This window comes from Chiloscyllium punctatum, chromosome 2 (assembly GCF_047496795.1).
Source record: "Chiloscyllium punctatum isolate Juve2018m chromosome 2, sChiPun1.3, whole genome shotgun sequence".
Classification (NCBI taxonomy): Eukaryota; Metazoa; Chordata; class Chondrichthyes; order Orectolobiformes; family Hemiscylliidae; genus Chiloscyllium; species Chiloscyllium punctatum.
The window spans coordinates 145,540,343-145,566,653 of NC_092740.1; the positions used below are offsets into that span (position 1 = coordinate 145,540,343).

General features: G+C 42.2%; 1 protein-coding gene across 2 annotated transcripts in view; it reads right to left on the reverse strand.

Moving 5' to 3' along the window:
* Positions 1-25,480, reverse strand: part of polr1e (RNA polymerase I subunit E) — a 34,688-nt gene extending 9,208 nt beyond the window's left edge. Inside the window, exons 1-7 of one of the 2 annotated variants that reach the window (XM_072589544.1) lie at positions 25,350-25,480; positions 19,726-19,829; positions 19,498-19,574; positions 12,305-12,390; positions 11,335-11,390; positions 10,271-10,415; positions 4,008-4,115 (exon numbers count right to left, since the gene is read on the reverse strand). In XM_072589544.1, the coding sequence (XP_072445645.1) occupies positions 4,008-4,115; positions 10,271-10,415; positions 11,335-11,390; positions 12,305-12,390; positions 19,498-19,574; positions 19,726-19,829; positions 25,350-25,422 (649 nt within the window). In that variant the 5' untranslated portion in view covers positions 25,423-25,480. Of the gene's footprint in view, positions 1-4,007; positions 4,116-10,270; positions 10,416-11,334; positions 11,391-12,304; positions 12,391-19,497; positions 19,575-19,725; positions 19,830-25,119; positions 25,296-25,349 lie in introns of those variants that run through there. The other variant, XM_072589554.1, reaches the window with a different exon arrangement.
* Between the last annotated feature and the right edge of the window lie 831 nt (positions 25,481-26,311).

A 26,311-nucleotide genomic window follows, 5' to 3' on the forward strand; every position in this document is an offset into this window, starting at 1 on the left:
TCTCTTAAAGAAAGAGTCACCATCAAGATTTTCCTGTCATTTGACTTTTTTAAAAAATTCATTCATGCGATTCACTGGCTCTCCAGCATTTATTGACCATCCCTAACTGCCCTTATAGAGATGGTGGTGAGCTGCCTTCTTGAAACCCTACAGTCCATGTGCTATATGTTGACAGACAATGCCATTAGGGAGTTTCAGGATTTTGACCCAGTGACAGTGAAGGAACAGTGATATATTTCCAAGTCAAGATGGTGACTGGCATTTTTCTCTGATTGATCTGCGGAATGTGGACATTCCTAGCTGGCCAGCATTTATTGCCTGTCCCAGTTGCCCTTGAGGATGTGGTGGTGAACTGCCTTCTTGAACCACGGCTAACCACCTGCTGTAAGTTAACCCACAATACCATTAGGGAGGGACTTCCAATATCTTGACCCAGTATGGAGGCAAACTTGCAGGTGATGTTACCAAGTATCTGCTGCCCTTGTCCTAAGAGATGGAAGTGGTTGTGGGTTTTGAAGGTGCTGTCTAAGGATCATTGGGTGATTTCTTTTCTGCAGTGCATCTTGTAGACAGTAACAGCAGTGTGCACTGAGCCTCGGTGATGGGAGGGGGTGGATGTTTGTGGATGTAGTGCCAAACAAGTGTGTTGCTTTGGCCTGGATGCTATCAATCTTCCTGAGTGTCATTGGTGATATACCTTTCCAGACAAGTGGTGAGTATTCCAACACACCCTCATTTGTGCCTTTTAGATGGATAGGCTTGGGGGAGCCAAGAGGGAGTTACTCACTGCAGCATTCCTAACCTCTGACCTGCTCTTGAAGCCAGTGTGTTTACATGACAAATCAGTTTCTGGTCAATGGTAACCCCAAGGATGTTAATAGTGGGGGGAGTCAATAATGTTAACACCATTGAATGTCAAGGAGTGGTAGTTAGGTTGTCTTATTGGTGATGGTTAAAGCTGGATATTGTCCACATCTTGTTGCATTTGAAAATGGACTGCTTCAGAATCTGAGGAGTTGAACACTGCACCATCATTGGTGGAAGTCCCACTTCTGGCCTCTGACGGAGGGAAGGTCACAATATCACAATCTTAGAATTTTACAATACTTTGCACTTTTAAAGACCAGCCTTGAACTTATTAAATGACGTAGTAGGCTTGAGGATCATACAGCCTCTATCAAGTCCTATTTCATATGTCCTTACAAGATGATTCAGACATTGCATCCACTGCACCCATTAGCCATTGTTAGTTCAATTTCTCTGTCTTTTTAAGTTCTCTCCTTTTCCAATATTGATCAACTTTACTTCAAAAACCTTTATGATTATGATTTTCCAACAGTTTCTGAAGGTCATTGTGTCCTAGGTGTCTCAAACTTTGTCTGAAATGCCCTGAACCCTGTGGATTATTTACAAACATTGAAGGAGACTGCTAGCTTTATATGTTTGATGGCGATGATGTTGTAATAAGTTTATTTTTCTTTGAAATAGTTTTACAAAGTCTGTTAATTTGGACAAGATTAGATGTCAAGTGGATTGCAGGTGTTTTCAATGGGAATTTCATTGCATGCTTGAATGACAATCCGAGGGAGATGTTTTTTCAAAGTGAATTTTGAAAGGCTGATTTTGTTTAATTTGTTTCAAAGACTTGCCAGTATTATTTATATGGTTCATTGATTCTGTATCTAGTGGGACACTAGGTAAGTGAGCATTGGAACAACAGGTGATATAGACGGACCTCAGAGGTACTGAAGACTGAGTGTTAACAGTCCAAATAAGATTAGATTAGATTAGATTCCTACAGTATGGAAACAGGCCCTTTGGCCCAACAAGTCCACACCGACCCTCCAAAGAGTAACCCACCCAGTCCCATTCCCCTACCCTATATTTACCCTTAACTAATGCACCCAACACTATGGACAATTTAGCTTGGCCAATTCACCTAACCTGCACATCTTTGGATTGTGAGAGGAAACTGGAGCACCCAGAGGAAACACACACAGACATGGGGAGAATATGCAAATTCCACACAGACAAGTCACTCGAGGCAGGAATTGAACCCGGGTCCCTGGTGCTGTGAGGCAGCAATGCTAGGCAGTAATGTCACAGTAAACACAGGTGGGCCTTCTAAATTACTGGTGTTGCCATCCGCCCACTTCCATCACTGATTCTGGGGGTGGGGGTAGGGGTGGGGGTAGGGGTGGGGGTAGGGGTGGGGGTAGGGGTGGGGGTGGGGGTAGTGGGTGGGGGTAGTGGGTAGTGGGTGGGGGTAGTGGGTGGGGGTAGTGGGTGGTGGGGATAGTGGGGGTAGGGGGTGGGGGTAGTGGGTGAGGGGGGTGAGGGTAGGGGGTGGGGGTAGGGGGTGGGGGGGGGTGGGGGTAGGGGGTGGGGGTAGGGGGTGGGGGGGGGTGGGGGTAGTGGGTGGGGGGTAGTGGTTGGGTGGAGATAGTGGGTGGGGGTAGTGGGTGGGGGTAGTGGGTGGGGGTAGTGGGTGGGTGGGGGAAGTGGGTAGTGGGTGGGGGGTAGTGGGTGGGGGGTAGTGGGTGGGGGGTAGTGGGTGGGGGGTAGTGGGTGGGTGGGGTAAGTGGGTGGGGGAAGTGGGTGGTGGGTGGGCTGGGGGGGGTGGGGGTAGTGGGTGGGGGGTGGGGTAGTGGGTGGGGGTGGGGGTAGTGGGTGGGGGTGGGGGTGGGGGATCTTTCCTGACTCCTGGAGACCAAATGAATGAATTTACTACTTTTTAAAAGTTTGCAATGTAACACTAGTTTAGGAACTGTTACGGCATTTCTCAAAGAAAAAAAATTCTGTTACTCTCTCCACGAATGCTGCCAGACCTACTTTTCAGGATTTTGTGATTTTATTTCAGATTTCCAGCATTTGCTGCACTTTGTTTTCGAAACAGGTTTTGCTGAGTTCATGTATCCACTTGAAGGATGGAACAAGACAAGCGAGTTTAAGATAATCTCTCGTAAATCAAGTTGGGAGAAATATCTTTACCTAGGAAGTAGGACTGAGGAGTGCACTAACACAAGGAACAGCTGAGGCAAAGAACTTCTTTACATTTCAGGGGAAATTAGATAAGCAATTTGAGTAACAAGGAACAGATGGAATTATTGATGGGGTTAGATAAAGATAGGTGGGAAGAGGGTCATATATAGCATAAACATTATGTCGAGACACACTGACTCAAGACTGACTGTTTCTGTGCTGTAAATACCTTTGAATATTCTTGTCACTCCCCTTTCTCCATACCACTGAAATTAAAACCTTCTCAAAGTTTGGTAGAAGATTTGAAGAGATTAGTACATTAGTACACTACACTAATGTAGTGTACTAATGTACTAATCTCTTCAAATCTTCTACCAAACTTTGAGAAGGTTTTAATTTCAGTGTAGTGTACACTAATGTAGTGTACAAAATCCCATGCAAGGACTGCAGAAAACACTACATCGGACAAACAGGAAGACAGTTAACGATCCGTATACACGAACACCAACTAGCCATGAAACGACACGACCAGCTATCCTTAGTAGCCACACACACAGACCACAAGCAACATGAATTCTACTGGGACAACACTACCATTATAGGGCAAGCCAAACAGAGAACAGCCAGGGAATTCCTAGAGGCATGGCATTCATCCACAGACTCTATCAACAAACACATCGACCTGGACCCAATATACCGGCCACTACAGTGGACAGCTCGAACTGACAACCGGAAGCGGCAGAGACAGGCCACTATAAATGCCGGAGAAAACAGCACAGAAGCGCTTCACAGGAGGCTCCCAAGCACTGAGGATGTCACCTAGACAGGGGACGAAACGTTTGCAAGACAAATTCCCAGCTCGGCGAACAGAACCACAACAACATTAAAACCTTCTCTCTAACAGCATGCACTACAGAATAGTAACCTTACAAACTTTGTATGTAAAAGACAAACTGAACTGCTTCTGGAGAGCCGTTACTCTACCCGTGAATAGCAAAGCTCAACTTGCAGTAAATAAAGGATACGGTCCTCAAACTTGTAAACATCTTCAGGCTTATCCGCATCAGCATGACAAGGTGGAAGGAAGTCTGGCTTGTCCTGAGACTCGAACTGTGTCGCCTCACTAGTTATAGCTTCGTGAAAACCAAATGTTAAAAATAATATCACATGTATATTGTAAAACAGTATTCCAATACATTCCATAATAACAGACGAAAGCAGAGAAGATGCAGCTGTTTCCTTACAAATACGATGCCAAATAATAGGATTCTATAAGACTGCAACTAGTTAATCATCCAGTGGAGTCTTCACCTTGCCTTTGTAAAATAAATAGGTCATATTTATTTAAATGGTTTTCTAGAAATGGATAGCAACCACTTATTGCTTTCTCAAACAAATATCGTAATCTTGGTTACGTTCCCGATAAAAATTAGCAAAGCATTTGGGATTTTAACATCTTTCTTGCTCGAACCAATAACTAAGTTCAAGATCATAACTTGCTAAAATGGAATTGGCATGATCTCTGTGATGTCAGTCTAGCAGAACACAGCTACAGTACTGAACTTAACTAAGTTCGTGACCTTAATGAAAAAGTAGCTTGTTGGCAATCTCCTCGAAGAGTATGTCAGAGTCCCTCTAGATTCTTGTGCTTAGTTTTGGGCACCAAATTTCTGAAAAAAAAACCCAATCATCTTGAAAGAGAGAGAGTCCCAATTCATCAGAATAATAACATGACTTCAAAAAGATCTCAATTATGAGAATAAGCTTATATTCTGTTGGGTTAAGAAGGTTGAGGCGTGATCTCGTCAGGTTCAGTATGACTAAAAGGATTCAATAAGGTAGGTACTGAGGAATTATTTCCTCTAATGAAGGAATTCAGAATAAGAAGGCATCATTTAAAATCAGAGTTAGGCCATTTAGGAGCAGACTCAGTAAGTACTTTCAACTTTTTTTCACTGGAGTGTAGGAGGTTGAGGGATGACCTGAAAGAGGTTTATAAAATCATGAGGGGCAGAATTGAGATGAAAAGCAAGAGCCTTTTCCCTACAGTGAGGGAGTTCAAAACTAGGGGCATATCTTTAAGGTGAGAGAGGAGAAAGTTTTAAAAAGGACATGAGGGGCAAATTGTTTTTACTGTGAGTGTGGAATGAAATGCTAGAGAAAGTGGTGGATACAGGTACAGTTACAACACTTAAAAGACATTTGGATAGGTACACGAATAGGAAAGGTTTGGAGGGATATGGGCCAAATGCAGGCAAGTGGAACCAGTTTAGCTTGGGAACATGTTTGGTGTGGACTAATTGGACTGAAGGGTCGATTTCCATGCTGTATGACTCTATACAAGGATAGTGAAAATCTGAAACTATTCCAATAGAGTGGGGTCAATTTTCAAAGTTGAAAGATTGTGTTAGGTAAATGGAGTTCAAATATTGTTTAATTACTAAAGATCTATCCCTAGTTCTATTTTTTTTATCATAAGTTGGGTGCAGTGAGGCTTGGTCATTTAAGCTGATGCAGAATAGGTATCATTAACCGTACATCCGGAAACTGAAATGACCTAAACCCCAAAATATGTTTTGAATGCACCCTCTTGCTAATTTGCACAGGAAATGTGTGATCTGAAACCCATTCAAACCATGTCAACCAGCTCTGGCCTGTTCATCTCTCTAAGAAAATTTACCCAAATTCTGTTGGGAGCCTTCAAATAAATAAATTGATACCCCTGGAAACTGACCAGGGTCAGTGTGGGTGTCACTGAGTCACTTTCTTTCAATTCTGAAATTTTAGTAAAGTGCCTCAACTAGCTCTGACCTGAAGTCTATCAAATTCAGCTGTTTAGCAACACTGTTCACAGTGCCTACCTTAGTTTTGGATTTTGATGCTTTTCAGTGCAAAAAATGGTTTTATTTTTCCAATAAACATGTCAGAAAGGTATTTCTAAGCAAACATTAGATTCTGTTAAAATCCATAATCCATCATGTCACATGTTTTCAATGTAGCTTGATGAAAACATTACCCTGAGTAAGCACCGACTATCTTTTATCCCAAAACCGAAATTATCCAATTCTGATTCGCAATTGGTCCAGAGGTTCTCAAATAAAGGATATCTGACCTATACCACTGAAAAGGTACCGCCGAGACTGAGACTAATTATGGAATGTTGCTAGTGTCACCTTTGCACTGTTAACACTTGCCAAGGTGCAACAGAACGCTGTCTCACCCTGTTGCCTTACATCATTTGACCATTGAGAAGGAAAGAACAAATACAAATGAGAAAAGGCCATTCATATGGGTTAAATTGTGAGCAGTTTTAAATTTACTTATATTAAAAGGGTGGCTCAGTGGTTACCACTGAGGGACCGCCAGGGACCCAGGTTCAATTCCAGCCTCTGGCGACTGTGTGGAGTTCGAACATTCTCCCAGTGTCTGTGTGGGTTTCCTCCGGGTGCTCTGATTTCCTCCCAGAGTCCAAAGATGTGTCTAGATGAATTGGCCAAACTAAATTGCCCATAGTGTTCAGGGAGGTGTAGGTTAGGTGCATTAGACAGGAGTAAATATAGGGTAGGGGAATGGGTCTGGGTGGGTTACTCTTTGGAGGGTCAGTGTGGACTTACTGGGCCGAAGGGCCTGTTTCCACACTGTGGGGATTCTAGAATTTGACACCGTAGGAGGTAGTGTAAAATGTCTAAGAGGAGAAAACCTATCTCTTAAGACATCAATTTAATCTTTCATCTCCATCAGGGGTGTCCAAACTCTAGCCCTGTTATTTGTTGCTTAATTTGACTGATTTGATTTTGTTGACCTGGATATTTGGAAAGAACCGTTCTGAGTGCAGCTTCCTTATGAGTGCTAAATCATTGATCAGAACTTGGGGATCTGATAATGTCAGCAAATCAAGAGGAACTGAAATTAGTGGAAGACAGCAAATTAGGTTTATCCTCAAAGTTGTATGGTATACAACGCTGTCAGCAACAAAGGCAGAAAGTTTTCAAACTGTCTACATATTGACTGCTTTCAAGATGAGAGGTTATTTTTCTCTTGGATTGGAAATCTATATTAATGGGACACAGTTTCAGGATAAAGGTTCAGTTATTAGGAGATAAGAGGAATTTCTGCAGTAATAAGATTGTGAAGCTTTGGAATTGTCTATCCCTGAGATAGAGATGTTTTAGCTTCTTAGGGAATCAAGGCACACAGAGTACAGGAGATTAAACAGAAGCTCAAAGATGACAGTACTGATTAGCAAACTATGCTAAATGCCATGCAGCTATTCCCTATGCACTTATAATAATTTATAAAAAATAGGAATAGATCATGGCTGATCTGACATTCCTCTCAACCATTCTACTGCCCTTTCCCATAACACTGGATTTCCCTAGTGATCAAGAATCTATCCCATCCATAAATATTCCCAAGGACTCTGCCCCCACAGCTCTCTGTGGGAAGGAGTTCCAAAGACTCTCACAACTCTGAGAAAAAAAATTCCTCCTCATCTCAGTTTTAAATTCTGACACTATGCCCTCTAGTCCTAGGGTCTCCCATGAGGAACCATCCTCTTGGCATTTACCCTGTCAAGCCCTTAAGAATCCTATGTTTCAATAAAACTGCCTCTTGTTCTTCTAAATTCCAATGAGTACAGTACCAACTGGTTTAACCTTTACTCAGAAGGCAATCCCTCAACATTTACTAATCATCTTAGCAAACCTTTTCTAAACTGTGTCCAGTGAAATAAAATCTTCCCTTAAACCAGGGGATCAAAACTGCTTAAGTACTCCAGACATGGTCTCACCAGCACCTTGCACAGTTACATTAAAATTTTCTTATTCTGAGACTCCAACCCCCTTTAAATAAGGGGCAAAATTCCATTATCCTTCCTGATTACCTGCTGCACCTGTGAGCCAGTTTTCTGTGTTTTGTGTACAAGTCCCTTTGTGTTTCAGCTTTCTGCAATTTCTCCCCAGTTAAATAATACTAACCCCACAATCTCAAGACTGAAGCGGTTTCCAGAATATTTCAGATTCTCAATCTTCTAATCTTGAGAATGAAATGAAATGTTATTCAATGAGCCTAAAACATGACAAAGAAATACCTTCCAGCTTCTCTGGAACTTGTATCCTCTAACCTTCCAAAACTGAAGTTAAACAACCTGACTATATCCATCACATGCATTATTTTGAATTTTTTATGAAGATGGTGGCTCAGTAGATGGTACTGCTGCCTCCGTGTCAGGGAGCCAGTTTCGATTCCAGCCTCGGGTGACTGCCCATGTGGAGTTTGCGCATTATCCCTATGTCTGCGTTTGTTTTCTCTGTCAGTCCAAAGATGTGCAGGTTAAGTGCATTAGCCATGGGAAATGCAGGGTTACAGGAATAGGGTAGAGGGGGTATGGATCTGGGTTGGATGATCTTCGGAAGGTGTGGAATTAATGGGCCGAATCCCATGCTTCCATACTTTTGGGGTTCTGTGATTCTAAGGTTCGTCCACCTACTGGTCCAATGAGAACAATACTCAAAAGAACTTTTGAACCTCAATAATTTTCATTTTGCTAATCTGAACTTTCCAATGCCCCAAACATTTTGTAGCAGCTTCCATAAAGTCTTTTCTAACATACCCTGCACCTTCCTTCTTTGACACGGATGGATAAGTGAACAGTCTTCTATGAACTCCAATCATAGTAAACTGGTTACTGAAGAGTCAATTTCTTGCAAACCACATATCGAAGGTGTAAACCATTACACTCCCTGGAACATATCATTTAAAACTACCTTTTTTAAATTTGCATCTTGTAAGTTTCACATTCATGATTAAATTGCATGCCTTAGCTGAAGGCAAAATTGGGAATTCCAAAAAATAATTCCAGCTCAAAGGCATGTTACAATGGGGGTTAAAACTAAACAGAGACCCGAGGTTGCACAACATTCATGATCTACAGAAGTCTCCAGAACTGTGAAGATCCAAACTTAATTGACCTGGATCTTAATAGTTGTCATAAATATGGAGTCACAGAGATGTACAGCATGGAAACAGACCCTTCGGTCTAAATCATCCACACTGACCAGATATCCTAATTTAATGTAGTCCCATTTGCCAGAATTTGGCTCATAACCCTCGAAACCCTTCCTAAACGCATCCAGATGCCTTTTAAATCTGGAGATGCCGGTGTTGGACCGGGGTGTACAAAGTTAGAAATCACACAACACCAGGTTATAGTCCAACAGGTTTAATTGGAAGCACACTAGCTTTTGGAGCACTGCTCCTTCATCAGGTCGTTGTGTCAACTGCCTGACGAAGGAGCAGCACTCCGAAAGCTAGTGTTTCCAATTAAACCTGTTGGACTATAACCTGGTGTTGTGTGATTTTTAACTTTTAAACTTTGTAATTGTACTAGCCACCACCACTTCCTTTGGCAGCTCATTCCATACGCGCACCACTCTCTTGTGTGAAAATATTTCCTCTTAGGTCACTTTTAAATTTTTCCCCTCTCACCCTAAACCTATGTCCAGTCTTGTTCTGGACACCCCCACCCCAGGGAAAAGACCTTGTCTATTTAACCTATCCATGCCCCTCATAATTTTATAAACCTCTATAACATGACTGGGCAGTTGCACTCTCCCTCTCATGATTGCTAAGACTGGTAATTCTCAATGCCCAAAATAATAGCCAAAAGTATTAATAGTGTCAGTTGGTGAGTGGAGCACATTTATCTCCTATACCTATACACTGCAGGAGTGGCATAGTGGCTCAGTGGTTAGCACTGCTGCCTTACAGCGCTAGGGACCCTGGTTCAATTCCAGCCTCGGGCGACTGTCTATGTGGAGTTTGCACATTCTCCCAGTGTCTGTGTGGGTTTCCTCTGGGTGCTCCGGTTTCCTCCCACAGTCCAAAGATGTGCAGGTTAGGTGAACTGGTCATGCTAAATTGCCCATAGTGTTCAGGGCAGTGTAGGTTAGGTGCATTTGTCTGGGGGAAATGCCAAGTGATAGGGGAATGGGTCTGGGTGGGTACTCTTCAGAGGGTTGGTGTGGAATTGCTGGGCCGAAGGGCGTGTTTCCATACTGTAGAGATTCTAATTCTAATAATAAAAGCTTAGCACTGACAAATCTTCACAAGGGATAGCTTTGAGATTTGCATATGACTTATTCACATATCTTGACAAAATAGTTATTATACATTAGTGCCCCTCCTCTTGCACGCTCCCGCAGATCAACAATTCAGGTTGCTGTAATATAAAGTTATTTTGTGAAGGTAGATTGTTTGATCTTAAATAGTCACAGAGGAGTTCCTTTACCTGTGATTCCTTTCTTTTCAATTATATTTTCTGCTGCTTTGGCTACAGCTATCTGTAAAGTCTCATTCCCAACCTGATTCAGTCTGCGAGAGCTTAGGGCACGTTTTTGTTTCTTTGTGCCAAACGCCTCAATGAGGGAATTCACCTACGGAATCAACAGTAAACAGTTAATATATTTTAATAGCAAAACATCACTTTGGATAATTTCTTCCCTCGCATTCACAGGCCTGCACAGACAGGTTAACAAAAACTGTACACAATATTCTAATTGCTGATAAAGGCTTTGAAAGTTTCAGATTTTAAAAACATTGCTAAAAGGAGAAACTTTATGTCTTGCAGGCATCTGGTCTAGACTTGATAAAATTTATAAAGCTCGAGAGGAGTGTATTGATTGGGCCTGTCATTGGCATGCAGATGTAGCAACTTTTTAGCAATAGTTACGTTCTGTACTTTCCACTTAGTCCCACTGGTTTGCCAATAGTTGAGCAAATTCCATTAGTCCTTGCTTGCCATATGGAAAAGTAAACACAAACCAATTCACAGGAGATGAATGCTAGATTTAGTAAATTTATAAAAGAAAGCTCCACATACTCAGCTGAGGGTTGCAGCATCACCAGTGTCAAGATAAACCTGAACAATTATTCCACTAAAAGCACAAAGTGAAGGATGACAGAATGACAATACCAGGCGAAAGTGAGGACTGCAGATGCTGGAGATTAGAGTAGTGCTGGAAATGCACAGCAGGTCAGGCAGCATCCAAGGAGCAGGAAAATCGATGTTTTGGGCAGGAGCCCTCTGTTCCCGTGCTGTACATCTCTATGACTTTATCACTCGTTCTTCTAAAAGCCAGGGAACATAGGCTTAGTCTACTCAAGCTCTCCTCTTGGAAAATCCCCTCATTGAGAGACCCAACAGATTTAACTGCCTCCTCATGTACCTTCTGCCCCTGTCCCTCTGTGGCAGAGGTCACAGGTTTGGAAAATGCTGCTCCTGAAGCCCTGGCAAGCAGCTGTAGTGCATCCATAATTGCAATCTTTGTCAAATGCTATAAAAAGATTAATTACCTTCTCCCTGTAAGAAGTGCCTTTTTCACTGGTATCTCCTTCAATGGCAGATTCATCTGAGGAGATGACACGAGCATCAACACACTGCTCCAATTCATAAGTGGACATTTCAAATCATTCTTAAAATAAACTAGACAACCAGTTCTGAAACTCAACACTTCACAGGTGATGGCATTCTATGTCCTTATCGAACTACAATAAAAGCAATTACAGGCATTTTTCAACAAACCCAGAAAAATAAAAATAACGTGTAATTATATTTGCCTTATCACTTCACTCAAACATCATAAAATGCCTAACATGGGCCTTGAAGATAGAAGTAACAGGCGTGGAGGACTCCAAGCCTGGCTCTGTTCTCCAACATCTTAAAATACTTAATTTATAATTAAACTTCCATTTCCTCATCCCTGCTGAATTTTCTAACTGACGCAGCTTCTCGATTATCCACACGTTCTTCAAATGATCCTGCTTTTTTGTGCATTTCACTATCCTTTTTCTATCATTATCAACCACACACTGAACCAACTAGGTCCCACCCTCAAATTCCATTCCAATCTCTTTAAAGTCCATCTCTTCGGCCAAAATGTTAGTCACCCATTCTGCCATCTCGTTCTTCGGCCCAGCACAATATTTTGATCATGCTTTTGGAATGCCTTCAGATATTTTACAACATAATGACACTTTTGATTTGCTGAGTTACAGAGAATGCAATTTGTTGTTTCTGAACTGTTGCAATTCCAGAAACAGTCAGCAATGGGGATAGAGTACCTCAGTGCTTTTAGTCATCCCATCTAGTAGGTCATTCTCTGAATCAGTGATCATTTTTGACCGACAATTCTTCTGGAATGCATCTGATTGCTTTTCAATTAACTGTATCACATAAGTCCAACTCCTGATGCTAAAGAACCTGGCTTATCCAAATCAAATAGTGCTCACAAGGTCATCAAGTTCTATGTACAGAATAACATACCAGGAAAGAAGGGCTGCATGTTGAAAAGCTGTGCATCATACACCTCCATCTTCCCAGTTCTTTTATTTAGTACACCAACAAAGTACCTGAAATGAACAAAACACATTCCTTAAAAGAAAATTTTTTGTCACTTTTATTCAGTAACTTCCCAATCGTTTGCATTTTTGCAAATTTCCAATATTAACCTACACATCATTTAAAGACTTCATAGTCTTAGCAATGTTATAACATTTTTCAGCTGCCTCTGAACAGGCTCAAAGTCCAATCAAAATGTTACAAAGAGACAAATTATCTATGCCTCTGAAAAGTATACAGCAAAGGGGTAAACCACATTATACAGTTAAACTTTGTTATTGTCTCTTTTTGCTAAAGTACTTCTGAATCTCAGAAATTGAAAGTCAAAACAAAAGTCTTGTTAAATTGCCAGAATAGACAAAATAAAAACCATTGGTTCCTGATGCCAATAGGCAATGCACAGATCACAAACATCTTAGTTTTGTCAGTGCATGCAGATTAGCTGAGTTTATGTGGAAGAGGAGACATAATTAACCACAGCATCTCCTCATCAAGACAATGGCCAGTGACGTGCTCTAGTATTCCAGCTGAAAACATGCATTTGGATGTCAGATGACAGCAGGGTCAAGGTTGACTGTGATCGCACCATCTTCTCCCCACTTTCCCCCTATACCCCACACCCAGCTCACCTCACAGCTAAAAGCCTGTTAATGCTCAGTATTTTTTTTAATGGATGAGGCAATCAGAACTCAACAATTCGCAAAAGACCTTTAGGTGGAAGAAATGGCAGAAAAAAGCAAAGTGCAAAGAACTGGTGTTCTCTTCATCGCTTTGCGCAAACTATTCATTCTTCTTCATAACAACACAATTTGATGATGCTTTCTTCTTACATTGGCCACATTAGTGCATAGAATGGGAAGGAAACTTCTCTAACCTTGACCACTCTCCAGCAGCTTTCACTGGAAAGTGCATGTACACAAATGTGAAGTGAGAATCGGTGTTCTCGTCCCAGCTAACGGCAATAGTGGCCAAGTCAGATCCCAGAGTGAAATCTGGCTTGCTTTTATATTTAAGATTTGCAGTTGGTTACTATGGTAGTTAACTACCAAAACATATGCACAGGAGGCTGCAGGTATTTCTTAACAACAGAAGTTTATGATGCACAATAAAAATAGAGCTATATACAATTACAGGATACTCAGAAAAATCTTGAACAGTAAGGCAAAGTTTAAACCTGGTTACCAACACTATCTTTTCAGAGGTACCCAATATTATTTCTGTTACAACTCTAATTTCTTACTTAACTGACTCTTCACAGTTCTTTTCTGTGGACTGCTGAGATGATTTTATGATTCCTCTATAGATCTTTTGGCATGAGCCTTTTTCAATTCTGATCATCTAAAACTGCTTTTGAGTTCATCTAGATTGAAAACTTCCATACATTCTGTGTTGGAAGATGTATAATTTACATATATTTTAATATCATTTATTTTAGAATTTTTTTCAACTAGTGGCATGTGGGTTTTGGTCTATGTATATGAAGGGGTTTATGGATTAACTTGTCAGTATTTCTGTAACCATGTTTTTTCTTTAAGCCTTGCATGAGAGATACACTTCTGGCACATAATGGGTTTTATTTGTACTGAATGTGTTTTATAGCTACTTCTAGTTAGCAAAACAAGTTCTGAATTCTTCTAAGGGGAAACACCCATTGTTTGGAAAGCCCTTTGGTTTCTGCTCCCAGACATCTTGGTAGAAATTAGAAGAAAGAAGACAGTTTAGAACTGTCAAGACCAGGAACTGAAAACAACTATTAAGTCAAGCTAGAGAAGGGATTCTCTCTGATATTTGAGTACTGTAAAGCAATGATGTTAAAATCGGTGATATATTGTACTTTACAGTGTGTTTCAAAATCTTAAATTCTCTTATAATGTAAAGGGATTGGTTTGTTTTATTTTATCTTATATTATTTTTAATAAAAACTTGTTTTACCGTTAAAACTAAATCTACAGCATTGTGAATTTGTGTTTCAGTGAAAGACTAGCTCATTGACTTAAAAAAAATGACCTATTGTGTCAGATCTCAGACCAGTAGTAGCACTAGCTGAGATTGTAAGAGCGCTCAGAACTTGGATGTAAACCACTTCCCCAAGGTGACAGGTACTCTTGAACTGAAGCCATGAACCTCCTGGTCTGAAGTCAAAACTAAACTGGTAACCCTGATATACTTTTCATCCTCTTGTCATAAATACAGCAGTGTAACCATTTCAACAATGAACTGGCCAGGCATTTAACTGAAGTCCCATGCCTTCTTGGAAATTATGTATTTAGGTCACTGTTAGAAACAGCTTTGACCTTTTGAAAAGGATGACCTTCACAGAACTCACAAAAACTTATCCACCTCAATTTAAAATCCAAATCCTAATCCCAAATGATAACATATAGTAAATATCTATATCACACAGGAGTCAAGATTCATACATGAAAGAGCAACAATTTTCATAAAGTAGGAAAAGGATCATCAACAGCTTTAAACTTGTTCTACAATAATATAAGTTGAAAGAGGGCCCAAACTAAGAGCAATTAAGAAACAGCACATCGAATCCTCAAGATCTGAGGTGGGCAAGTTCTTTACATATAAATTGTCTGGTGAAGGATATTAGATTAGAGTTTGGGAGAAGATTTGTAGCTCGGGTGCTCGTTGCTGTGGTTCTGTTCGCCGAGCTGGGAATTTGTCTTGCAAATGTTTCGTCCCCTGTCTAGGTGACATCCTCAGTGCTTGGGAGCCTCCTGTGAAGCGCTTCTGTGCTGTTTCCTCCGGCATTTATAGTGGCCTGTCTCTGCCGCTTCCGGTTGTCAGTTCAAGCTGTCCGCTGTAGTGGCCGGTATATTGGGTCCAGGTCGATGTACTTATTGATAGAGTCTGTGGATGAGTGCCATGCCTCTAGGAATTCCCTGGCTGTTCTCTGTTTGGCTTGCCCTATAATGGTAGTGTTGTCCCAGTCGAATTCATGTTGCTTGTCGTCTGTGTGTGTGGCTACTAAGGATAGCTGGTCGTGTCGTTTCGTGACTAGTTGGTGTTCATATGAACACCAACTAGTCACGAAACGACACGACCAGCTATCCTTAGTAGCCACACACACAGACCACAAGCAACATGAATTCGACTGGGACAACACTACCATTATAGGGCAAGCCAAACAGAGAACAGCCAGGGAATTCCTAGAGGCATGGCACTCATCCACAGACTCTATCAATAAGTACATCGACCTGGACCCAATATACCGGCCACTACAGCGGACAGCTTGAACTGACAACCGGAAGCGGCAGAGACAGGCCACTATAAATGCCAGAGGAAACAGCACAGAAGCGCTTCACAGGAGGCTCCCAAGCACTGAGGATGTCACCTAGACAGGGGACGAAACGTTTGCAAGACAAATTCCCAGCTCGGCGAACAGAACCACAACGATATTAGATTAGATTAAATTTCCTACAGTATGGAAACAGGCCCTTTGGACCAACAACTCCACACTGACTCTCTGAAGACCCACCCAAATCCATTCCCCTACCCTATATTTAGCTCAGACTCATGCACCTAACACTATTGGCATGCTAAATTGCCCATCGACCTGACCTGCACATCTTTTTGGAGTGTGGGAGGAAACTGGAGCACCCAGAGAAAACCCAGGCAGACACAGAGAGAATGTGTAAATGCCACATAGACAGTCACCTGAGGCAGGAATTGAACCCATGCCCCTGGCGCTGTGAGGCAGCAGTGCTAACCACTAAGCCACCGTGCCACCTGGTTGTGAATTTCCCATGGCACTTCTCAAAGCAAGTCAAATGACTCAAACTTTATCTTATTAAACCATAAGACATTATTCTACTGCTGTAGCATAACTGTGAATAGAATTAATTTAAAGTGACTGTTCAAGAATTCAAATATGTCAAGTGAGAAGCTGCAGATACTGTGTCAGTTATTTTCTTTTGAAGCGTTTGTAAATGTTAAATGGCACAGAATTAGGCAGTGTACAATTTCAAAAAGCAATAGGCATGGAGTGTATCTCAAAGACCATAGACCAGTTTTTATATGCATGATGTATTACAGCATAAACGTCTGTCAGAAAGAACTCTGATAAGCTTGCAAAGTGTACTCTGCAGATTAAAAAATCCTGCTAATATTTAAAGCATAAGATAAAGACAAAAATAAATTACTGGCAAGTTTAGCTGTTCTTTCAAAGCTTAAGAACAAGTTAAGAACATGTCTTAGATTATTTTGTTGAAGAATAGGCAATCTTATAAGGCATTGCACCACAAGAGATGGAGTGATCTAGGTGCTCGCATTATTTGGGGAATGGTGAGATTGGTGGCAAAATCTCAAGAATCTTGACACTAGGAGTAATTCACTGCATCCTTTATGCATTTGTCAAGTGGTAAAACAAGTTTCTTGCTAAACAGTGGTAAGGTGCCAATTAAGAGGGATTGCTTGTTAAACACCTTATTCACAGTTCAACTTTCTACATTGATATTTAGCTTCCTACCTTATAAAACACACCAAATGCGTTGGAAGCTTAAGAGTTGTCAACATGGAAGCCAGAGCAAGTACCTGGCAATTTCAGATTTCCACTTGCTCCAAAGGTATTCCAGGTTGGACACTAAGCATCAATATCTCAGGCACCCTCCAAGAGCACCAGCCACATGCACTCACATCCAATACGTGTTAGCCTCTAGAACCCTCACAGCACATCTCTGATCCACTTACACGCTGTACTGGGAACTGTCATTGCAATGCCACATCAAGGGCATTGCATGCATATGTGTCTAGATCATGGACTGGGCCAGACTGCATCTCTGGAATGTTTGCTTGTGCATTAGCACTCACTCAGTCTCACAGCATCCCTGCCTTGATTTTGTGTGTTTTGCCCCATCTATCAGAGATACCAGACTCACATTAATGCTGCATTGCCACACCAATTAGCGCAGATACAAGTACAGGACGCTTGTCATGGTTATCAGCAAGTCTCAATTCAGAAAGACACATCAGTCAGGGGATCATGGTGCTCCAAGTCTCCTATACCAGTCTAACAGCATGAATACTGAGTCAGGATCCTCTTTCTCCAAAGAGCAAGGAGCTTAATGTGGGCAACCCACCACCCATCTTAACTCTTTCTGGCCTACAGCGGTTGTTTATTTCCTGGAAAGAGAGACACAAAAGTGTGGCACAGCTGGGAAGATAACCCAAGCAAGGAAACAGGAATTGCAGAGGGCACGCATGGTTAGTTGTGTCAGGGATTGGGGTGGGTGACAGAAAGTGTTGCAGGCAACAGGGAAAGTGATACAGAATGAATCTTGGTGTTAGGGGGTTACAGTAACCGAGATCAAGAGTGAGGGAGATATTGGACAGAAGACAGTAGCACTTACACTGGCAGAGAGGAGAGGATAATTGATCTTTTTCCTCCATTGTAACGCATTTCTTCAGACAGTTCAGACTATACCAACATGGTGGCAACTTCATACCGGGACGGCACATTGAGGTACAGTAACCTCCTCTATTGGTCTTGGAGAAGGTGGTACTCATCCTGTTCACATCATCCAGCAGGACCTTCAGGTCCCTGCCCACAAAGGACACTGAACATCCCCGGGGGAAATGTCAGGAATTTTGCAAGGCAATTTCGAACTGACAGTGTGCGTGTTCAGGTGACCTTTTAAAGATGGTGCCAAAAACAGGGATATCAATCAATTTCTGGATAGCTCAGCAATGGCAAGTTGTTCTGGAGATGCAGCATAGTAAAATGGGGCTAGAATCAGATGAGTGGAATGCCGTAGAAGGGAGGCAGTCGACAAGGTGAGTTTGGAAACAGGCTCCGCATCATGGCAAAAAAACCACCAGAAAACGTAACTCAATGTGCACTTAGCCAAAATGAAAGGATCAGCCCAAGGGGTTATCAATTGATGTGTAGTTAGAGTGTAATGATAAATGGACAAAGGCTGGCAGACACTTCAACGCCCATTTTAAAGTCACATATCTTATTTCTTTATATTTCATTATGAATATCACCATCTTTATTTATACAATGAACACTTTAGGCTGATATGGACATAACAAAGATAATCTTGGGTATTTATAATAGGAAAGAAAAACTAGCAAAGTTCTGCCAGAATTCTGCCAATATTAACATACATATTAAAACTGGCACATCTAGTACATGATCATGTCACACAATCTCACACTTTCCCTGTCATGGTTGGCTGACAATACTGTTGTATAAAACTGCATCCCCTAACCCACTGTGAGCAATCTCACAGCAGATCTGTTCATCTAAATGAGAACAAAAGACATTCTCATAATAACATATCACATACTTGTACACACTTCCTACTCATATTTCCTTCTTGTGTCTCACTCTGTGTCCCTTCTTCTCTCAAGTTACCAAGGACAGCTTATTCCATAAATACTAAGTAATGTCTCTACACCATAGTAGAACATATTTTCTCTTTCACTTCAAAGCTTAGCACCAATCAAACTTTGTACCAGTAAAGTTGTACCAGCAAAATGCAGCTCACTGGATTCCAATGCTGCCTGGAATGAAAAAAAAATGTGATTTGTAGGCTGTTTGTCCAAAACAGGGGAAAAATTATTCTTTGTATCTTATGGCATAAAAGATGGCCATTTGTCTAAGCTGCCTTATCCAAAAGTGATATCTACTGACTTACAGAGTCTTAGAGATGTCCAGCATGGAAACAGACACTGCGGTCCAACTCATCCATGCCGACCAGATATCCCAACCCAATCTAGTCCCACCTGCCAGCACCCGGCCCATATCCCTCCAAACCCTTCCTATTCATATACCCATCCAAATGCCTCTTAAATGCTGCAATTGTACCAGCCTCCACCATTTCCTCTGGCAGTTCATACCATACACGACCTCTCATTGCTTTTCACATTTAACATTGATATTATACTTACTTTACATTGCAGCTGGTCAAATTGAAAGGAAGACAATTTTATTCCAGCTGATCTCAGGATTCAATGTGTGGATTGGTACAAAAGGTGACAAGAGTGTTTGATTGTCGTCACAACCTTTCCCATTTCTTCCCAAATGCTAACAACCCTGTTTCTTTTTTCAACACTTTGCCTTTCAATCGAGTTTTACCCCTAATTCAGAGAAACAAACTTACTTGCACAATGAATTACACTTCAGGGCACTTGGTCCAAAATTATTTCCAACGTAGGTCAATCTATCCGTCTCAGCAGACTACAGGGGGATAAAAAAGGAATAAAGTGAAACAATTTCAATGAGCTAGCAACGTTATTAAAATAGATTAAACAAACCACATAATCAGGACAACCATGCTAGCTTTATCATGGAACCAACTGCATGAGAATACCTGTCGCTTCACTCTTACCAAGATTAGTTGATGCTTTTTCCGGGGATGATTTCGGTGTATATTTTTATGCAGCTGAAATTCCACATTTTCTGAATTTGAGAGTTTCCCATTGGAAAACTGAACTGTAAAATAGGACAATGATGTTTATAAACTTAATTAGTGGCACAGAGTATATCCTAATCATTTTGGTAACTTTTGTTTTCCACAACAAAAGTAATATGCTTTAGTCTTAAAATATTGATTTATTAGTTTTTCAGTTTTGTTCTAGGATTGTGGGAAATACTAGCAAAACACTTTGTTGCCCCAACCCCATTTAATCAGGTCTTTGGGGTTAGAGTCACAGGTAAGACAGACTGCATAGGGATGACAGATTCTGTTCTCCAAAGAACATTCAGAAACTGATTGGGTTTACAAAAGAATAACAATCAAAACGATGAGATTTTCTGGAATTTGCCCATATCCCCTATCAAATCTGCTATCACTCTTCTGCCTCTCCACCTGTGCAGCTGAGCCACTCGTGGTGCCATAAACCTGACTCTTACTACATTCCTCTGAGTAATGATTGCCCTCAATAGCATTGAAAATAGAAAAACAGTTAGTCAGTGAGACAGTCCCAGGGATTTCTACTTGGAACTCCAAGAGTGAACAGCAATCATATTTTTCTGCCTGCATGCTATAAACATTTGTGTGTAGCCACCTCCTTAAACATGCTACCCACATACAGAGGAACCTCGATTATCTGGCATTCAATTATCCGAATTTCGGATTATTCAAACAAGATTGCAAAGTCCCGATCTTCAGCTAAACTGTGTTATCCGACATTCAATTATCCAAATAAAATACTCCCCGCCCATGTTGGTGGGATTATCAAGGTTCCTCTATAGTCGTCAGCTTTGAAAATACAACACAGCAACTCCAGCTGTTGCTTGAGTTTGGAAACCCAAAGATCAAACTTCTGTAGCTGGTGACAGACAATTCATGCATGTGTTCATCTGGGCGACATGAAGAGACCACAAATTGCCATGTGGTCGTACCACACAGCCAAGGTGCCATGACTTAAGCTTATTTTTAAGATTGTTTACTATAAATAGGAAATTTAAAAAGTACAAAGTCAAATTATTTACATTACTTACCAGTCAGCTCCTTCTCACGTGCCTCTTTTCCTGTAACAATTCTGTTTATTTTTCCCTGAACTCAATCAATCCAAAGACTGGACTTGCCAGGATAGGATAGGCTAACTCTTTTAGCTTCTCATTGGGTCTCTCTCCGCATGTTCTCCAGATTAAGGATATTCACCATTGTGTGGTGTTGGATTAGTGGTGCTGGAAGAGCACAGCAGTTCAGGCAGCATCCAACGAGCAGCGAAATCGCTGCTCGTTGGATGCTGCCTGAACTGCTGTGCTCTTCCAGCACCACTAATCCAGTATTTGGTTTTCAGCATCTGCAGTCATTGTTTTTACATTGTGTGGTGTTGCACAACCATCATTCTGAATGGGATAGATTTCAAATGGACTCAACACACAGCATATGTGGGGCACTGCAGGCCATCAGCAGAAACTGAACTGTATTAAACTAAAATCTGTGATCTCTCATGACATAACCTTCAGTCTACCATTATCACTGAACAGGAGATCACCCTGATACAATAAACAGCCCAGGAGAACATGCCAGAACCTGCACCAGGCATACTTAATGAGGTACTAACTTGATACCCTACAACACAGGAGTACTTGCATATCAAGCAGCATGAAATAGACAGAGCTAAGTGATCACAGTATCAGATCTAAGCTCTGTAGTCTGCCATAACCAGTTATAAATGGTGGTGGATAATAAAACATCTCACAGGAGGAAGCAGCTTCACAAACATCGCCATTCTCTAAAGCACCACGGTGGCTCAGTGATCAGCACTGCTGCTGTACAGCACTAGGGATCAGAGTTCAAATCCAACCTCGGGGAGACTATGTAAAGTATGCACATTCTCCCCGCATCTGCGTGTGTTTCTGCCGGGTGCTCCAGTTTCCCCCATAGTCCAAAGATGTACAGGTTAGGTGAATTGCCCATGCTAAATTGCCCATAGTGTTCAAGGATGTGTAGGTTAGGTGCATTAGCCAAGGGAAATACTGACATAGTAGGGGGATGGGTCTGGGTGGGATGCTCTTCGGAGGGTTGGTGTGGGCTTGTTAGGCGAAATGGCCTGTCTCCCAGACAGTGGGGATTCTATGATTCCAGTGCAAAAGACAATGTTGATGCATTTGCATTCAATTTCAGCCAGAAGTGCTGAGTGGACAATCCATCTTCACTTCCTCCTGAGGTCCCAAGCATTACAAATGCCAGCTTTCTGCCAACTTGATTCATTCTCCATGATGTCAAGAGCTAAGTGCCTGGGCAACATTCTGGTAATAACACTTGCAGCCTGGAATTATATTTCAGGACTAGCCGCCCACTAGCCAACCAACTTTCGTAAAACTACATCGGTATCATTTACACAGCAATGTGGAAAATCGCCTTCATTTGTCCTGTCTAGCAGGTCAAATCCAATCTGGTAACTGCCACTCCATCAGCTTATCCTCAAACATCAGTGAAGTGAGGAAAGGTGTCACTGACAGCTACCTAGCAGGTACTCAATAATATTCTGCTCACTGATGTGGAGTTGGTATTCTGTCAGACCTATGCAGCTCCTTACCTCATTTCAGCCTGAATCCAAGTGTGGACAAAAGAGTTGAACTAAAGACTGTCAGGCAGGACTTATACATTTAATGGTAAGGTCCTAGGGAGTGTTGCTAAACAAAGAGACCTTTGAGTGCAGGTTCATAGCTCCTTGAAAGTAGGTCACAGGTAGATAGGATAGTGAAGGTGTTTGGTATGCTTTCTTTTATTGGTCAGAATATTGAGTGCTGGAGTTGGGAGGTCATGTTGCAGCTGTACAGGACATTGGATAGACCATTTTTGGAATATCGCATGCAATTCTGGTTTCCTTCCTACCAGAAGGATGTTGTGAAACTTGAAAGGGTTCAGAAAAGATTTACAAGGATGTTGCCAGGATTGGAGGATTCAGCTATAGAGAGAAGTTGAATTGGCTGTGGCTGATTTCCCTGGAGCATCGGAGGCTGAGGTGCGACCTCATAGAGGTTTATAAAATCATGAGGGGCATGGATAGGGTGGGGTGGGGGAGTCCAGAACCAGAGGGCATAGGTTTAGGGTGAGAGGGGAAAGATATAAAAGAGACCTAAGGGGCATCATTTTCATGCAGAGGGTGGTGTATGTGTGAAACGGGCTGCCAGAGGAAGTGGTGGAGGTTACTACAATTGCAAAGGCATCTGGATGGGTGTATGAATCGGAAGGGTTTGAAGGGATTTGGGCTGAGTGCTAGCAAGTGGGACTAAATTAGGTTGGGATATCTGGCCGGCATGGACGAGTCAGACTGAAGGGTCTGTTTCGGTGCTGTACATCTCTAGACTCTATGACAGTGACTACCCTTGACACCAAGGCAATTTTTAATCAATTATACCAACAAGGAACCCTAGTTAAACCAGAGTCACAGGACCTGGGATAAAACTGGTTGGAGATGGATGTGGATGCTGCAGATTAGTCAAGATTACAGTGGTGCTGGAAAAGCACAGCAAGTCAGGCAACATCCAAGGAGCAGAAAAAAAAAAATCGACATTTCGGGCAAAAGCCCTTCACCAGGAATTCTGATGAAGGGCTTTTGCCCGAAACGCCGATTTTCCTGCTCCTCGGATGCTGGCTGAACTGCTGTGCTTGTCCAGCACCACTTTAATCTGAATCTAAAGCTGGTTGGAGTCATCCTTTAAAGAACATATGATGGGATGCATCTAGGTCGATTCTGGATATGCAGCGACTGTTTTTTTTAAACTCTTTTTTAATCAATCAATCTACTCAGATATTATTACACACCTTTGGAACAAGTGGGACTTGAACCCGGATCTCTTAGTCTATGGATAGGACACTACATTGTGTCACAAGACAGCCAAGAAGAGACTGTATTATAGGGAAAGATTTGAGTAGATTGCACTTGTACTTAATGGAGGTTAGAAGAATAAGAGGTAACCTTAATGTAATACACAATATTCTGAGGGGACTTGACAATGGAAATATGGAAAAGTTGTTTCACTTTGTGGGAAAGTCTAGGATCAAAGGGAATAATCTTAGTATAAAAGGTTAATAAGATGAGGAAATATTTCTTCTCTCAAAGCATAGTGAATGCATAGAATTCTTTACCAGAGGAGGCTGCAGAGGTTGGGACATAAGGATATTCAAGGTTGACAAAGATTCTTAATCAGTATGGGAATCAAGAGTTGTGGAGAATAGTCAGGAAAGTGGATTTCAGGATTATCAGATTAGCCATGATCTAATTGAATGGGCTCAATGGTTTACTTCCGCTCCTATGTCTATGGTCAATCATGTCATCCCACAGGATATCATTGTAAGTATTCCCCAGGCTCAGCCCAACCCATCTTCAGCTGCTTCAATGATTGCCATTCCATCATAATGCTAATAAGTACATAATGCTAAATGACCCACATTAATAACATCTTGCAGCATACCAGTGATGACAAGCTGAGCTGGACAAGTTATTTAATACTGTGGCTGCAAGAGCAGGTCAGAAGCTGGTAATTCTGCAGCAATGAACTTATCTTTTGACTCCTCAAAGCCTGTCCATGGTCTACATGGCACAAATCAGGGGTGTGATGGCACAATCCCCACTTACCTGATGATCCAACACTTAAGAAGCTTGGCACCACCTGCAACAAAGTAGCTTGGTTACTACTCAACTAACACCTTCAAAGCTCTCCCCACCACTAATATACAGTGGCAGAAGCTACATACCATCTCCAAGACGGACTACAACAACTCACCAAGCTTCCTTAGACAGCACTTTCCAAGCCAGTACTCTCTACCACCAAGAATGACAAGGGCAGCAAATACATGGGAACACCACAGCCAGCTCCCCTTCATCTCTCTCTCTCTCTCACACACACACACAGAGTTAGATGTCTATTACTAAGCCCTTCAACGTTACTGGGCCATAGTAGTAGTTCTGAAAATGTGTTGCTGGAAAAGGATTCCTGAAGAAGGGCTTATGCCCGAAACGTCGATTCTCCTGCTCCTTTGCTGCTGCCTGACCTGCTGCGCTTTTCCAGCAACACATTTTCAGCTCTGATCTCCAGCATCTGCACTCCTCACTTTCTCACGGTAGTAGTTCAACCACCTTCCTGAAGGCAATTGGGTGTGGGTGACAAATGTTGGTTCGTCCAAAAGATGCCAAACATCGCGTAAATGCAAGAACGAAAGAATAAACACAAACAAAAAAAAGAATTATAACATTTTGATTTCTTTTTTTCAGATTTCCAGCATTCAATATCTATCAAGCTTTTCAACTACTGTCCTTACACGAGCCAGCTTTCATTTTCCACGTTTCCCACATCACGACAGTAATTTTACTTTTAAAAGTATTTCATGAATAAAGGTGGTCTGAAAGGTTTGAGGGCTTATCAAAGATTCTATACAAATGCAGATCTATGTTTTCACTTATTTTTTTGCCTTTCCGGTCTTTGACTCTAACCCTCTCTCCCTGTATCTAAGTTCACAGCCCCTCCGCGAAATATTCCCAGAGTCACTACCGAGTGTCGCTGATTGCTCCGGCTCCAATTCCGTTAAATTCCTGTACTTCCACACACCGAACGCTGCCATCATGACAACCAACACGCCGCCAACTTCAACACACGACCACACATTAACTTCTAATGGCCCGGCGCCACCGACACCGCCACCTACAGGCCCACGCCGCCCGGCGCCAGCGACACCGCCACCTACAGGCCCACGCCGCCCGGCGCCAGCGACACCGCCACCTACAGGCCCAGACCGGCCAGCGCCAGCGACACCGCCACCTACAGGCCCAGGCCGCCCGGCGCCAGGGACCCCGCCACCTACAGGCCCAGGTCGCCCGGCGCCAACGACACTGCCACTTACTGGCCCAGGTCGCCCGGCGCCAGCGACACCGCCACCTACAGGCCCAGGCCGCCACACCACCTCACCATCACAGGCTCGCAGCCCCTTGCAACAGCGCCATCTAGAGGCCAAAGCTGCATACATCACAGTTTAGGAGCAAATGACTGGAGATGCTGAAACCTGTACTGAAAAATTCGGTTTTACTTTAGCTATACTTGTTGCATTTATCTATCACCATGTCCTCTCTCCTTACAGTAGGCCTCTGTTCTTTCCAGTTTGGCAGTTGGACACTGCATTGTTCTGCCTTTCTCACATTCTGATCACTTAATCCGCATGATCAAGACCTTTTTCTCCCCCAGCACTCCACCCTCCTAACTATTACATAAATACTGACCCCTTCACATCAGGTCGGATGAAGAGTCATCTCGAGTCAGAATGTTAGCTTGCTCGTTCTCCACCAATGTTGCCTGACCTGCTGTGATGTTAGCACGTTTTGTTTTCAATACATCAATTGCATTTATATAAGCACCTTTAACATCCAAATTCTTACAGTGTTCCAAAATAAATCAGTTCTGAAGACGACTCATTTTTTACAACTTAGGGAAAGCCCTTCGGACCTTGTGTCCGTTCCGTC